We start from the raw sequence: 16405 nt of genomic DNA, 5'->3' as shown, positions 1-16405 counted from the left end.
ATGGGGGTGGGAAAAAGCTGAAGGTTTGGGTATTTTTTTTTTATGGGAAGGGCAGTTTGTAATGCTGGTTGCAAGACCTAAATTCTAATTATGTGGCAATTTTTTAACATATTTATCTCACTGAAGACTTATCTAGAAATACAGAATGCATGCTGGGAGGGAGCCTTAATCTCAAAGGTACAAAATCAGTGTAGTAAGTGATAAAGAAACCCCTACTTATCTCCTTTTCATAATTAGAAGTGCTTGTAATATTCCAGCACAGACCTGGTTTATGAAGCTGCTGACAACAGCAGCAGATCTATTTGAATTGAGATGAAAGCTGATGGAAGAAATAAGAAATACAGTGCAGCATTTCATTGTGACACACCACACTGAGAAATGGGCAGGAAGGAAGCACCAAGAGCAGCATTACTGCAGACTGGGATCTATTGTATCACAGGTGGCTCAAAAGAAAATATGAAACTCAGAAAGCTGCGTTCACTGAACAACAGCAAGGTCAGAGCTTAGGCTAACACATTCTGATCCTGCCCCAGTTTAGGGTAATTAGATTTAGGTGGCACTTAAGACTAGGAATCTTTCTTTTCCTGTTTCTTCTTTCTTATTCTCACTTGCCTCAATGACAGAGTTGCATTCCACATAGCACCTGGACTCATTTCCTGGGAATTCTGTGGTATTGTACCTAGAACATGTGTCCGCTTTACTCTTTCCCTGACCAAAGTTTTATCTGCAACCTTCTTTCTAAATTTGTTCTATATTCTTCTTTTCCCTCCAGTGAAATACTAACTCTGCTCCTCCCTCCTTTGCCATTTAGAGTTGGTAGCTTGCAAATTACTTGTAATTCAAAGTAAATGCTGGTTTGTGAGTGCACCTACACAGGCTGTGCCAGGCTGTGCATGCATGCAACAGAGAGGAGGACTGCTGAGGACAGCCACCAGTTATATGTATTTTAGAATACTAGGATAACAGAGGAACAGTGGAAAATAAATGAGTCTGAGGTTTGCAATTTCATACCAGTGTGCTGGTGAAGACACACAAGCTTCCGCATTAAATGCCTGATGGGGGCTTTAAGCTGAAAAAACGTGATAGCTTTCCTTTTCCTTAAGTAGTTTGTCTTTCAGTCCTATTTCCTGTGACTCTTTTTCTTCACTTTAAATCTTTATCCCTTTAGAAAGACTGAGAAGAATCTTTGTTCAGAAGGCTGGATTTTATTTCTTCTTTCTCCTGTTTCTGCTTCTCTCTCCTGTCCCTGTCAATTCTTATGTTCTTCTCTCTCTTTGCCACTACTGTTCTTTCCCTTGGCATTCTCATCTTTTATACACTCTGCTCTTTTTCCTTCCCCCTGGGGGAACACAATGTAGGAACTGAGAGAGACCTAGAGAAGTAGTGTTTCTCCAGGGAGCATCCAGGTGATAGTCATGAGCAGAACTGGATGATTTTGTGAATGCAAGTGTGCATGGGACAAACTACAGCTTCATGGTGAAATAAATTAGGATTTTGCATACTGACCATATGAAATAGCACAATTTTTGGATCAAGTCAGCAGAAGTTTTTAAAAGCAGTGGCACCAATCTCAGTCTTTTACGGAATTAGCACAGGAATGTGATTTGTTTTTAAGATATGACAAAGCAGATTATGGACATGTCTCTTAGCTATTTTTTAGTATTAGCTACTGAGAACATATTAATTCAAAAGTATTAATCAACATGGCATTAAATTGGGTGACATTTACTCTCAATCACAATGGAGACAGTGATGCTGTGGTTACAAATAAAGCTACAGCAGACCACCTGCAGAATCCATACTGGTTGTTGTGCAGTGGTATTCATAAATCACAAAGCAGCAAACCTCTCCTAGATTCATCCTGGGGATTAGAAGACATTATTGCCATCAGCTTCCGAGCAATGTCCCTCTGCTGGACTGTTAATACTTTCCTGCTACCATAATCTTAGAAGAAAGCAATTTATGTAAGTGTTCCCTAAGTAATTTCTGTCCAGATTAGAAAGGTTAACTTAAACTAATGTAAAAATCAGGTCTTTGTTAATGCAGTTTATTTTACAAAAGTAGATCAGAAAGCTTATAAAAACTACACCTGTGGGAAAACTTTAGAGTTAAAGGATATGTGGGAGGGATATTAGAGCTTTCTTCGGTATGAATATCTATCAATGGACAGTCTTGACTTGTTCTGTTTATTTTAGGGGTATTTTTGAGTGTCCAAATAGATACACTGTTAAAAAGATGAGTACATATAGTCTCATTTGTTTTAAAATCTTCTACAAGGTCCACAGTGTTTCAGCTACGTCTTGGAGGATTTGAAATGTTTTTTCCTACTTTAGTGTTCCCAGATTAACATGCTTCACTGTAGGATACTGCATGCTTTTAATAGACTATGAATGCTTTTCAGAGGATATTTGTTCTGAAGATTCAGTCCCTACCCCATCACTCTCCCACACAAGGTGCTAAGCAGCACTGCCTTTTTTAAAGGAAATTAAATTCTCTAGGATTCTTCAGCATAAATTTGCTTCCATTTATTAATTAGTTTCCACTAGAATCTATGAAAAATTAAGCTAATGTAAAATATCTGAATATTTCTGCAAAAAATGCTGAATGAGTGGAGCTAAACTAATCTGATTCATGTAAATGTATCCAAATCAATCAAGATGTCACTTTAATGTAGGATCAATCATGTGATATGAAAAATGCATATTAAAAAATAGCTTTTACAAAAAAATTGTAAATACAATTCTTTGGTCCTGATTCCCCAAAGACATATTCAAGTACTGAACTTTACTCACTATGACCAGTGTCAGACTGCTATGCCATGGACTTTTCCAGGCAGCTGACGGGATCCTGTCTCTAGCTGCTTGTGTCTGTGTCCCCATGCTGCTTCATCTGTTTCCTTGTTGGGAAACCAAACAGGCTAAGAAACTCTCTTTATGTTGTTGTTGCTAGGTTGGTTTTTTAGCCATATCGACTTCACAGCCTGACGCATTGCATGATTATCCAAACAGCTATGCCATAGTGAGGGAGAGGATACTGCAGAGCAGTCAGCATCAGGAAGGTCAGGGACTGCTTAGGTCATGCTACAGCACAATCTTGAAAAGCCTTGTTTACTCAAGGAACTACTTGCTGCATGTTAAATATAAGAATGGTCTGTGTGTTAGATATTGCATGTATCATTGCATAGACAAAAGGTACTTTAAAGAAAATGTTTAAGTTGCAGAAGAAATCACTTCTTTGCCTGTGATACTCTTAACTCTACCTCCCTTCTGATTACAGTAGGTTTACAGTAATAGTAAAGTGGAGCTATCATAGAATTTCACATTCATATAGTACATGAAAATACTACACATGATGCTATACGAGACTATACGCAACAGGGAAGTATTACATGTTCATAGAATGCAAAACCAAGTTTGACTCAGCACTGCTTTATTTCAGCCATGTAGTCTGAATAGCATCCCAGAAACACAGATGAGTCCCAGCTATTCTTCTTCCTGGAGGACTCTCCTACAATATGGAAATATTCACTGATGATCAAGATGGGACCCAAGAAAATGAATTCTAGAAGCAAGTTGCTGGCTTCAGAACAAATTATCTCCTTTGTAGCCCAGGCCCAAAGAGTCTGAGCAAGGCTTTGGCGACAGCATGTTCCCCACCATCCTCTCTCCTGGCACCTTCCAGATGTGGGCAGGAAGCAGCACTTGCATAATAAATCCAACCTGCATGTGTATAGATTGGCTGTCCTGTGTGCCTGTGGCAGGCCCAGTTACAAGACAAGAGGCCATACATATAGCTCAACTTTGCAAGGGAAGAATACGTAGAGGACAGGGTCACCACTACTCTAGTTACAAAAATAAGCCTAAGGGCATAATGTAAGACGATTCTTGTTTCAACCTAGATATGACTGTAATAATTTTAATAAATGCTGCAGGTATAGCATTCTCTGTTTTTGCGGGTGAGCGACAAAGTTGCTCTATCTACAAAGATCACTCACCAGAGCACTGTTGTTCTTTCATGTCTCCAAGGAGCAGCTCTAGCAGCACCTTCTCCTTTACCTTTGAGAACAGTCTTTCTTATTAGAGAGGATATCATTACATTCACAGGGTCATAGTCTACTAATCCCCATGTTCTCCCCAAAATCTCAGTGTCTTCTTTCAGCTTCTTTAGGAGACTTACACTGGCTGATACTAAGGTTGTTACTCCCAGATGGAAGCTGGCAGTAGAAAAATGATGCACACTAATAAAATAACCTCGCTTCTGCAAGGCTGGGGGTTTATGATAAGAAGCTCTAAAGAGGAAGGTGCAGCTGTAGAAGTTTAAGTGCACTTTCATCTACATGTTTTTATCAACTGATGAGGATTTTTCTGCAAGTGGACTTTTAATACATTTGGAAGAAAAAGACTTTATCATATGGGGTAAGAATAAGTAAGGCCATTGGCTAAAAATTGCACCCATCTGGGTTAAGGTATGACTGTTAATGTTTGTTACAGACCAGTTCCAGGATATGATGGATTTTTAGTGTGCTTAATTTTCTATGGCTATTATTTTATAATTTAGTCTGGAAATAACTTTGGAAATAAGGATTAGTATTTACCACTTTAGATGTTAGTAGCCCATGAGGTACAGGTTATTAGATCACCTGCCTCACTGCTCATTAGCTTTTTTGTAATCCTAGCTTGTTGAAACCATGAATGCTCTATAGAGACAGGAGGAACTAAGCACATATATTTCCTAATAATTTAGCACATACTCAGAGTGAACAGGTATCAGTGGTAGTTCCAGCATGGCTAATCTTAGGCATGAATAGGAATGTTTTACAAATTGTATTAAAGACAGAACTTTTGTAAAAATAGTCTTAAGGAGCTAATGCAAGAGTGAATAAGAAAGAGATCATTGTACTTAACACAAAAGGAATGAAAAATGTATACTAATGTAGTCATTTTCCCTTCTGCTGATGTGAAAAATTTGTAAAGAAAATTTAAGAAAGAATCAGACCTGTCATAAATGACAATATAGTATTGGCTTTTGCATTTATGTATTAGTTTTTGCGCATTATTGTTAATCACAAAGATGTTGATATGGTACAATTTGTATTTCCTTTTAACTGCTTTTTGGTACAGTGTAATCTGTGAGTTTATGTATGCACCATATAACTTATATAAATAGTAAACAGTAATTTGATAAATAAATTATGTCTTTGGCCCTAGCATAATATTAAAATAGAGGCTATGTGATGGTAAAATGTTTTTATGAAACTAACTCAGAAAATGGCGTAAGATAATTAGATAGTTCCTTGCATTTGTAGACTATCTGAGTGATAACAGTGACAAAAACCAGAACCCAATTTACTGGCTCTTCATTATTAGGGAGTGTAAAAACAATAGGATGGAACCACAAGAAGAAATAAAATGATTTATTTAATCTACAAGACGGCATAAAGACAAGTCAAACCAAAACCAAGCAAAAGAACATCTAAACTCAAAGGAATGTTTAAATATGTACAAACTCTTATCAATATGCATGTACCCCTTGTAAAGTAACAGTATATAAAGAACCCTGTTTTAAGTGAAGGGTGTGCTTTTGGCAGATAGCCAAGCACCCCGGCATTGGATTTTATCCCTTTTATCCCTTATTAAACTTTTAAAAATTTTAAAGAGTGAACTTTGTTTTTCACAGACCTTTGCAGAAGAAGTGCCAACTGAAAAGCTTGGATTGGCTTTTCTTTTAATATTCTAGCACAAGATCAAATAACATGCTTGAAATTCTGATATTCTCTGGCTTCAAACAGTTCTTTGTGAAATAGCTACTACTTCCCAAAAACACTTTACATTTAGGGAGCTTCTCACAAGATTTCAGACTTGGCATAGAAAGTGATTAGATTTTATGGAATTTAAGACAAACTGCCTTCACATGCGATTTATCAGCCTTTAGTTTCTGATGTTTCCAAATACAAAAGTGTCTTAGGTTGCAATGCAAGCATGTATTCTATTACCATCTGTTAAATCCAGGTGTGGCAGTGTTCTTTATCTCTTCCATGACCCATTCTCCCTCCAGGGCGATATCTTCTGTTAATGGGCCATTGAGCCTCCCTGCGTGACTGATAAAATTACATCATCCCATTGTGAGATGCTCCACCCAGGGGGAGGAACCAAGCTCCTGCCAAGCATTCCTGCCTGGATTCGAACACTGCAGTCAGCCGTTCTCCACTAGATTCCCAGAAGATCGGACCCATCTACACCACCATTGGACCTTCAGAGGAAAACTACACCCTTCTACAGGATCACTGCTTCAACAGAACCAGTCTGTCAGTCCAGGAGGACTGCAGCCACCACTTAATCAGAATACAACACCCTGACCAACAGGGTGTCAGCTTGTATTCTGACTCTGTCAGTGGTTTTTGTACTACTGCATTTTATTTTTAATTTTCCTATTAAATTGTAGGGATTTTTGGTTGTTTTGTTAGTTTTTTAAAATTTATACATATTAATAAAGAACTGTTATTCCTACTACCATATCTTTGCCTGGGAGCCCTGTAATTTCAAAATTATAATAATTTTTAGCAGGGGGGTTTACATTTTCCATTACAAGGGAGGCTCCTGCCTTCCTTAGCAGACACGTCTTTTCAAACCAAGACAAAAAGGCAATAAACAATGCCACTTTAACCATGAAGACCTGGAAGTTATGAGAACAATACACAAATTCTGTGTAACTCATATAAATTAGACATAATTTAATTTACTTGGGAGTGATGGTTTGCTTTTAGACTATTTCTTTGATTTCTATTCAAAGCACATAATGAATACCAGCTCTTGCAGGGTTTCTCTGAGGGGATTAAAGGCGATCATAAGGCTTTAGAGGTGACTGAGGGGCTCAGAATAGCAGCTGGTTGTCTACAATATGTTTCCTTCTACAGAATGGAGTTTGTTTTAAAAAGTGATTTTTTACTCTGGTTAATGTTCTAAGAGATAGAAAAGCTGCAATCTTTCTCTTCTATCTCTTCCTCTCTCTCTTTCTTCTTTATGAAACTTTACTGAAGTTATTCAGACCTTTCTGACCTGCAGATTCAGTCACAGTGGTGTGTTCTATATGGGATAACATTTAATAACCATTCACAAAATTCAGATGTGTGTCTGTATGGCTGATAAAGTTTGCTGTCACGGCAATAGTGCTGTTGCCATGCTGTCTTCCTACAGCATACATCCCAGAGCAATTCGAAGTCCTGATTTATATATACTTGAAGTGTTGCAAAGTTTAGCTTCTGTAATTACAGAGAAGCTGCCTCTTTTCTTCACTGCAGAAATTGAGATCAGTTCATGTATTCATCTTCATATTTTTAATTTGAACGATGTGGAAATCTGAATTTTTAAACATGCTCTGATTGTGGGTTCTTGTCTCAAGGATTCTTTCCCTGATGATATGACGAAACATGAAGATAATATCCATTTATTCACATGGGCTTGGTGGGGGAGGATAGAATGAGGGCTTGTCTGTGATAAGCATTTGCATTTAAGACTCCTGGATAATTTTCTAAGGGTATTGCCCATTTTTATATACACACATAAAATTTTTAAACACTGATTGCAATTATAATTATCATAAGTATTTCATGTTAATATTTTAATTCATTTGCAGGAAATTTTTCATATAATGTTTTGTATATCTATAAAAATAGGAGTTATACCTGTTTTTAGAAAGGAAACTATTAAAAAAAAAGTAAAAAAAAGTGGCAGTACAAGTGTGTCCATGGTATTGGAAGCATATATAGGTTGTAGCTTAGGGTCTTTTGCAAGCTAGCCAGCCATAAAAAAAATACATATTACACAGGTTTTAGGACTCTAACACACAACTTTCTTAGCTGTCTGTTTTAATGCTCGGCTCAGTATTATGGCTTCCATTGCAAAAGAGGTTTGTGGTTTCACTTCACCATCCCCTGTTTTAGCTTAAGCCAGTGGAGAAGGTGAGTTTTGACTAAGAAGCTAGACTGGATAGATCTCTTGTGCTCTATAGACTCCGTAATCTCTAGAAAGGGGTGAAGCAATTAGCCTAAGGCAATAATAACCTAAACTGTGACACTATGACACTAAGCTTCTCTGTCAGAAACCTCACACCACCCAGGTGAGGGTTCCAGGGTCTCTGAATTACAGCTGGTCTGAGACCCATGTTTATTCTTTAAGAGAGAAGGCAATGCACAATCAGGGAAAAAAAAAATAGACATTATGTTACTCCCCTAAGCCATTGTTTCAGTTTTAAGTGTTAATGTTCCTTTCAACACAAATAGCATAATAAATATGCCCATGCCAAATGTAAAGAAATATTCACTGGAAGTTGGCTAAGAGGATTTTGATACTAGTGATTTTAAAACTTCTAGGATAAGAAATAAAGGGTAGAAGACTAGATAGTCAAGTGGAAGCTCATACAAATGTATCCTGTTTCATTAACCTAAGATTTTTACTTTTATGGATGGATATAAAAGGCCTTGGGGGGGGGTGGAAATAAAAACCTCTTTTTTAACAAATACCTTCCAAAAGGCAGAAAATATGCTTAAATGTGCTCTATTTTACATATTCCTTTCATCCTTTAGACTTTTAGTGTAATGCTTATCACTTTGCCATTATGTCAATTTGTACTTACCAGTCTTTTTTTTTTCCTTTTGTCTCATATTTAGGCTGTGATCCTGCAAACACTTACCTACATACTTAGTTTTGTTACTCCTTCCTTGTTAATCCCTTTGAAGTTAAAAGGATTATTTGCATTAGCAAAATAAGGCATGTGTGTGCTTTCATGAGGAAGTTCTTACAGTTGTAAACCCTTTGGGGTGGGACCAGATCAGTTATTATGCAGTCAGATATCTCAAAGCATGGTTGGGTGGAGGATGAGTTCAAAAGTTTGTGAAGTTAACAGTTGTTAACAGAGTGAACTGGTTTGTGGGATATGCCTGGGGCTTAGCACATAAGTACTTGTTCACCCCAACCAGCACAACATCTTCTTCCCCTCTTTCCTGCATTTGTTGCTGAGCTGTAGCCTCAGATTTCATACCAGCTGATATACCTGCTTTTTTCTTACCTCCTAAAGCAGAAACTTCCCTGATATTGGCCACAGGGTAATCTAGAGCAAGATGATGGCAAGTACATTTATGCTGGCGTGTACAGTGGGGAGAAATAAAGATCTGAAACAGAGCTGCATAATTCTCCACACTCCCATTGTTCTCCATTGCATTCTCAGAACATTCTCAGAACTTCCCAGCACTAGCTTCTCATCCCAACTAATGGATGTAATGCTTTTATATTCTTCCCATTCTTGCTACTTTCCAGGGAGACCTAGCCACTATTTAACCCCTTCCAAATGTATCCTATTCAAGCACTCTATTTCAATGAACACTTGTTTTTTTTAAGATATAATTTAAAACTCACTTGGAAATATGTGTAGAAAGTCTTCCTTTAGCTGCATTCAGCCATTGCAGCTCAGTGTAGACTACCATAGCATAACAAGTAAGCTTGATATTTGGTATAGAGAGAATTACTCTGCAGTGTTTATCCTCTGGAAATGGTGAATTCCAGTGTTTTTTGTAGTATAACTTTAAAAATTACTTCGAGCTTCATGGGAAAAGTTCAAACTCCAATTTCGAGGAATATTTATTTTGGTTGATAACTCTAAGCAGATAATCTTATTTTTGTTACACTAACATTTAGAACTCCAGTAGAGCTGTGTGTGCCATTTTTGTTACATTATCTAAAACTAGGGACAGAAGTGTTCTTCTATTAAAGCAAATAACCTATGAATTTGTCTAAGTTAAATACTTTAATAGCTATATTAAAGTAATTACAGCAAATCTTTGGACCGTGAATCTATGGACAAAGCCCCACTTGCTGAGCTGGCTGTACTTGTGGAACAGGTCACTGCAGCTAGGCGATGTTTCCTGACTACTTTCATGTTTGTTACCTGAGCCATTTCTGTGAATTCACCCTTTCTCCAACAGTCGGGTAGCAGGAGCGAATGCTTCGAGTGGCTGAGCAAAGGCTGTAATCTCGAGCAGGAGGGCTGTGAGGAGGGACACGGAGAAAGCACTGGTGAGACTGCACCTCTAGTACTGTGTGACGTGCTGGAGTGTGATCAGAGAAGGGCAGAAGGCTTGGGAAAGGTCTAGAAAACATGTCTTACGAGGAACGGCTCAGGAGCCGGGGCTGCTGTGCCTGGAGGAGGCTCGGGGGACCCTCAGGCTCCCTACAGCTCCCTGGCAGGAGGCTGCAGCCAGCTGGGATCTGGTCTCTTCAGCTATACCTGCAGCGAGAGGGCCGAAGGAAATCGACTCAAGCTGAAACAAGGGAGATTCAGACTAGATATTAGAAAAAATCTTTCATTGTCAGGGTGCTCAGGCACTGGAATCTGTTGCCCAGGGAGGTGGTGGAGTCACCACCCCCGGGGGTGTTCAAGAGGTGTTTAGATCTGGCGCTGGGTGATGTGCTTTAGTGGTTACAGTGGTAGTGCTGGGTGGACGGTTGCACTGGATGATCTTAAGGGTCTTTTCCACCTCGGAGATCCCGTGATCCATTGACGCTGTGACAGGGTTTTCCCGGCAGGGCCGCGGCCCGGTCCCCTCGCGTCGCCGCGGGAGCGCGCGCGGAGGGGCGGGGCCGTTGGGCTGGCGCCCAGGGGAGGCTTTGGCCACCGGGCCCGCGCGCCAGCGCCTCGCGCGGTCCCGGCGCTTCCTTCCGGCCGCCATTTTGTCGGCCGTGCCTCGCCGCGCCGCTGCTCGGGGAGGGAGCACAGAGCGCCCGCCCGCCGCACCCGGACGGACCGAGCGCCAGACGTGACCGACCGCCCGCCCGCCATCGCCATGTCCAAGCGCCATCGCCTCGATCTGGGCGACGATTATAGCTCCAGCAAGAAACGCACCACCGACGGGTGAGGGGTGGCGCAGGAGGCGCGGCCCGCGGCGGGGCGGGTGGGGGGGATCGCGGCGGCTCCCGCGCCATCCGCGCCCCACCCCCGCCTCCGGCCGCCCCTCCGGAGCTGGAGCTCCCCGGGGCGCGGTGCGGCCGCCGTGCGAGGCAGAGAGAGGCCGCAGCGGCGCTGCCTCGGCCGAGTAGGCCCCGAAGCCTCGCGGCTCCCCGGAGCGCTGGGCCTGGCTCGGTATCGGCCGCCCCGCCCGGCGGGCCCCTCCTGGGGGGCGGATGGCGGCGGGAGCGCCTCGTGCGGCGGCGCCGGGAGGGGGAAGGGAGGAAGGCGCCGGCCCAGCCGCCTGGGCAAGTGGGCTGGGCTGGGCGCCCGTGGCGGGGGCGGCGCGCTGCTGGGCCCGCGCCCCCGCGCCACGCTTTGTTTGCATTTCTTCGCCTTCATATTTTTATTCATTTTCCCACTCCCTCTCCACCCTTCCTTTGTATTTGTTTACTTATTCTCTGGCTTGAAAGGTCTGGTAGACGTGGGCCTAGAGGTGAACGGGAGGTTTGTGTGCAGCCCGTGTTATTAGTGCCTGCGCTGGTGTTCCTTTGTTAACGTCTTTCACTCAGTCACCTTTGGTGATGTGCTTGGCTTGAAGTAGTAATCGATGGTGAGAAGGGGTTTGAGGTAGGGGGAAAGGGAGTGGGTTTTTTTTTCTTAGTTTTGCGAAGGTTGAAGTTTTAGGACTGTGCTGCACACACTTCAGCATGTGTTTTTTGAGGTTAATGTAATTGTAGGAACACAGACAATGCACTAGTGCTATGCTTAAATTCAGCGTTGTTTTAGAGCTCTCTTTACATAATCTTTTCCCCTCTAATTGGGCAGGAGGGGGAGGAAAGGCAGGCGGCTCTTTAAAATAAATTTCTGACGTTTCAAGGAATACAAAGAAATGCAGTGTTTATCTAGTCTGGCCTTCTTTATGGAGCACGGGAGACTTCCGTGAATTAAACAATTACTAAAGTCCATCAGCATTGTTTTGGACTGTTTAGAGAAAAATCCTTCAGTTTGTTCTCAACGGTTGCAATCACTCCAAGTCTAATGTAGCAGTTAATATTAACTGATAAACAGTCTTTGCAAAACTTGCCTTTTTTTAAGGTAAGCTTGTACAGCTTCAGTTTTTAGCCCCTAGGGTTTGATGCATTTTTCTCAGTTAAACAAAAGAAAAATTTATTGTTAAATTATTATTTCCTGTCTGTAGGATCATAATAATCACATTTTAAAAAATATATTGAGCAATTTGTCTCAGTCAGTGCATTTTTGTAGGATTTCCCAGAGATTGAAATGGCTCTAGGCTACAGAAAAGTTGTACATATATAGCTTTTCTGTATGTAGAGGCTTTTGAAAAATTATCAAGTGGTTATGTCAAAACTGGGCGTTATTTAAATGTGGTTATGACTATTACAGCTGGTTGTAAAGATAATCACAGGTCAGTATTTCCTTTTTTGTATGTTGGTGGGTTTTATAGTTTTGGAGTGGCTTTATTTGTCATTGTTTTTACTGGTCATGTAATGTCATTCTGAACTCTTGGTCTTACCATTTTGTATGTATTGCAGTGAGTTCCCACCAGTGTTAAACTAGAAGACATTGACTTTTATGGCACCTAAAAGCTGTAGAAATGCTGGTCTCGAGCCCCTTCTTTGTCCCCTCCTCTGCTGGTAAAAGCATTAAATGGTATAGGACTGAGAAGAACTCACTGTAAGCATAATTCCTGAGCATGATTATTTCTTAGATGACCTGGAATCTTAATTCACGTAGCAAGAGTCATACTAATGTTGTATGGTTGGTTTATTTTCGAGTAGTTTTGCAGCTTATGCAAGGCCGTAAGGAAGATGCGTGGAGTCTTGTTAAAAGCGTGTGTGTACCTGTCTTCCTCTGTGCCGAGAGTGCCTTTCTGCAGTTTAGGTGATTTTGGAGCTGGATTAAGCTGGATGAGCTCATTGCGTGGTTACCACTTCACATTCAGAACAGTAGTGTGTCTCACTTCCAAACTGGAGAATAAGAAAGGTGCTCCAAGTGAATCAGTATTTTTTTAGTTCCTCTTGAATGGAGGCCTCTGTTGGTGTGGGTGGATCTACACAGCAGCAGTGGCACATGGACACTACCTGGCCAACAGGTTTGTAATGGTTGGTATAATCTTAAACATCTGCATGACATCTGTTTTCTTCCAGACTTGAAGTATTGTTTGTGAAATATAAAACAGTTTGGAAAAACAGAAATTGTTTTAAAGGTTTTTGGTTACAGTGCTTTTGTGAATTACATACATACTATTTTAAAATATGTTAATTTCTTCTCAAATATATTTGAATTGTGTAACATCAATTAGTGATCTAGTGGGATGTATCATTCAGCCTAATTGTACTTGGTTGATTTCTGTATAGAACAGAAATTCCTTTAGCTGTATTGCTTTTTTTGCATCAACTATTGCCGTGTTTAGTAATGGGGAAAAATACAGATGATCTGTTAGACGGGCTTACACTTGCACTGTGATGATCAGTAGTTTGCCTTGAGTCTTTGTTTCTGTTCTTATGTTTTTTTACCAAAAAAAAGCACTATTATTTAACTTGATTGTTATAGTGCTTCTTTCATGTTCATATATGTTATATGTGTGAATGTAAGGAAGTAAAAGCAAATGGCAGACCAGACTTTTTTACTTAAAAGCAGAGCAAAAGATCCCAACTGCCATCTGTTAATGGAGGCTGTTATTTTCAGTCACAAGACGAGTGTGGTTAAGGTATTATTTTACTGTTAATTTTTTTGAGTTCTGTTTTCTCTGTGCAATAACGAAAAAGCAAGTAAAATGTGATGGTTTGTAAGTGAAGAACTGCCAAGCCACATTTTTTAAAGGTTAAGGAAATTAATATGGCAGCCTAACTGTCATTTGTCTTTTTGCTTGTTGCCCAGGGGAGTGTGTGTCTTCTAAGCTTCAGTAATAATGGGAGACTGGTGAAGAGTTTTAGGGGAAGAAAGTGCTGCTGTGTAAGTGTTAGAGAGTAAGTTAGAAGGCATGCTGTATGTTGTAATGTTTCTATGGTAGGATCTGGTTGCCCCTGCTTCTCTTCTGCTTTTTGAAAATAAGAAACAGACTCAACTCCTTTTATTAGCACATTAATAGTTTTTTTACTTCTGAAACGTATATAGAGCTTGATAAGTTTCCTTTCTGTTTGTACAATTAAAAAACTGTAAGAGTTCATTGAAGAAACTGAGAAATGGGGGATTAATGGTACTTTCCATGATAGATTGTATTTGTAGTCCATTTAATCTGATTTTTATTCATGAGGTTGTATTTTTGTTTGTTTCAAGCCCACACAAGTAGCTACCAACACAGGATATAAATGCTACAAGGGAGTGTTTAGGAGGATAGATCAGAGATACTGATCCATGTTAAAATTAATGCTGGTGGGAAGGCTGGTTCTTTACAAGGCTGGTGAAATGCTTGTACTGACGCATGGGAAGGGTAGGAAGTGGGGATCTATTCGTTTTAGCACTAGGGCTGCTTCATGGGGGCTGAAGCTATGGGGAAGGTATACTTGATGGTCTGCAATGCAGAAGCTGCTGATGTAATACTGTTTAAGTAAAGGTTGAGGAATAGATTTTGTTGGTGTGGTTTATTCACACTTTAAGTGGATATCAGTGAAGGATACAAATCCTTTAGAAACGCACATACACAAAAGAATGCACAAAAAACCCAAAACAAACCTGCACATTAGTAGTGTGACTTCTTCTACCTTTAGTGAAGTGTGTTGTTACATTTTACCCTGGCTTTATCATTCCTGAATTGCTTTTACACCTTTATTTCTTTTTCCTGCCAGTGATGTTACTGTCTGACCATGCATGTCCTGATATACCTGCATCTGTTTAGAAGGTGAATAGCTCATCAGCCAAGTCCATAGCTTTGTTACTGATAAATGCTGGTAGACTCCTACACCTTTCCGAGTAGCATGATGGAGCCTAGTTCCTAGGGGTAGCTTCCATATGGAGAATGTGAACCTGTTGGGTTCTGCAATATCTGCCTGGCATTTTACAGCAGGAAGAGATTTCTAGCTTGTACAGTATTTGACTGTTAGAAGTATTGTTAAAGCTAGAGTATAGATTTAAAGAAATGCCCTAGAAAGGGTATTAATTTTTAAATTACTCAGCGTCTGAATCTTTAGGAGAATTACAGTATGCTTTGTAATCCTTTATTTTCAATGAGTCTATGTTAAAAGAAGTCATGTTAAAAAAATCTTAATATGACCTCTGCTGTCATGATATATTGAAGTACTTAGGGGAAATAAAAAGGCTGCATGCATTACATTCATTTATACAAGAGTGCTGGTGGTTTTTTCCAAAGCACTTTTCATTTTTAATGAAAATTTACAGAATCAGTACTAATATAATCTTGGTTACTGCATCTTTTCTATAAATCAGAATTTGGTATTATTTCAGTAGTTACAGTTGAATGCCAGATGCATGTTTAAAACAAAAAAAGCTGTGGAGAGGAGTGTTGGCAAGAGTTTTCTTTGGACATGGTCTCTAGACATGCCTGAGTGTTGGTGAAGAAGGAGGTGAGGGTTTTTTTTTGCTTTATATTCCTAGAAATGTTTATGTCTGCACTTAGTATAAAGCTGGTGTTGACTTAGTTTGTTGTTTTGCCTTTTTGATGGGATTTCAGTTAATGCACAAAAAGAGACAAAGCTGAGGATATCCTCAGTTTTGCAGGCAAAGATGCCACTAATCTTTTTAACTTGATCTTGTTTAAATGAGATGGATTGTTTTTATAAAGCAGAGCTTGTTTCAAAATCCTGAATTGGGAATTTTTATTAAAAGCATGTAGCTGTAGTTTTTTGGTCAAACTATGGATTCTTTTGTGGGTGTTTTTGTAGGAAGAGTGGATTTATGTGCAAGAACAAGTACGTGGACTTACAGAATCAAAAACTCTCAGACTGAGGTCAGAGTTTGAGAATACTGTTTTTCTTTTGCACATGCAGTGAATTTTTCTATGTAGTATTTGGAACAAATGTGAATACATAAATCCTGTTTAAGTGTGTGGTAGGAAGTGGTACTGGAGAAGATACTGTACAGCTTGGTAGTGTTGGGTTGACAGTTGAACTCCATGATCTTAAGGGTCATTTCCAACGTAAATTATTCTGATTCTGTGAACTGTAGTGGCTGGCTTTAAGTCTTAAGTTCCAGACTCAACAACCTGTATATCAAAGTTGATTGAGTCAGAATTGTGTTTAAGACTTGAAACAAAAAAATAAAAAAAACCTACACAGTAATTGTGGAAGAATAAAATCAAACTTTCCTTCCATAGCTTGCTTATTATCTTAGTTTTTTTTGGATGAGTATAATTCCTTTGGTAGGAGGCAAAACTATTTAGTGTTCCCTTATTTTATTCCTTTTGTTCCTTTATGTTATAGTGTTCCCTTATTTTTCTGCAGCAGCAAGTGGGGAAGGGGAGATCTGAGAGACATCTACATTGCACAGC

The 16405-nt window shown here is 39.9% G+C and overlaps 1 protein-coding gene across 1 annotated transcript in view; it reads left to right on the top strand.

The window, feature by feature from the left end:
• Positions 1 to 10705: 10705 nt before the first annotated feature.
• The window catches only part of DHX15 (DEAH-box helicase 15), a 44533-nt gene continuing 38833 nt past the window's right edge, over positions 10706 to 16405 (top strand). Inside the window, exon 1 of the mRNA XM_005517799.3 lies at positions 10706 to 10902. Within this exon, the coding sequence (XP_005517856.1) occupies positions 10835 to 10902 (68 nt within the window). The 5' untranslated portion in view covers positions 10706 to 10834. The remainder of the gene's footprint in view (positions 10903 to 16405) is intronic.

This window comes from Pseudopodoces humilis, chromosome 6, assembly GCF_049639895.1.
Source record: "Pseudopodoces humilis isolate 2021_Gansu_Grassland_sample_001 chromosome 6, ASM4963989v1, whole genome shotgun sequence".
In the NCBI taxonomy this organism is placed as follows: domain Eukaryota; kingdom Metazoa; phylum Chordata; class Aves; order Passeriformes; family Paridae; genus Pseudopodoces; species Pseudopodoces humilis.
Note: the sequence above shows the minus strand (reverse complement) of the source record. Positions and strands in the feature narration are given on the sequence as shown.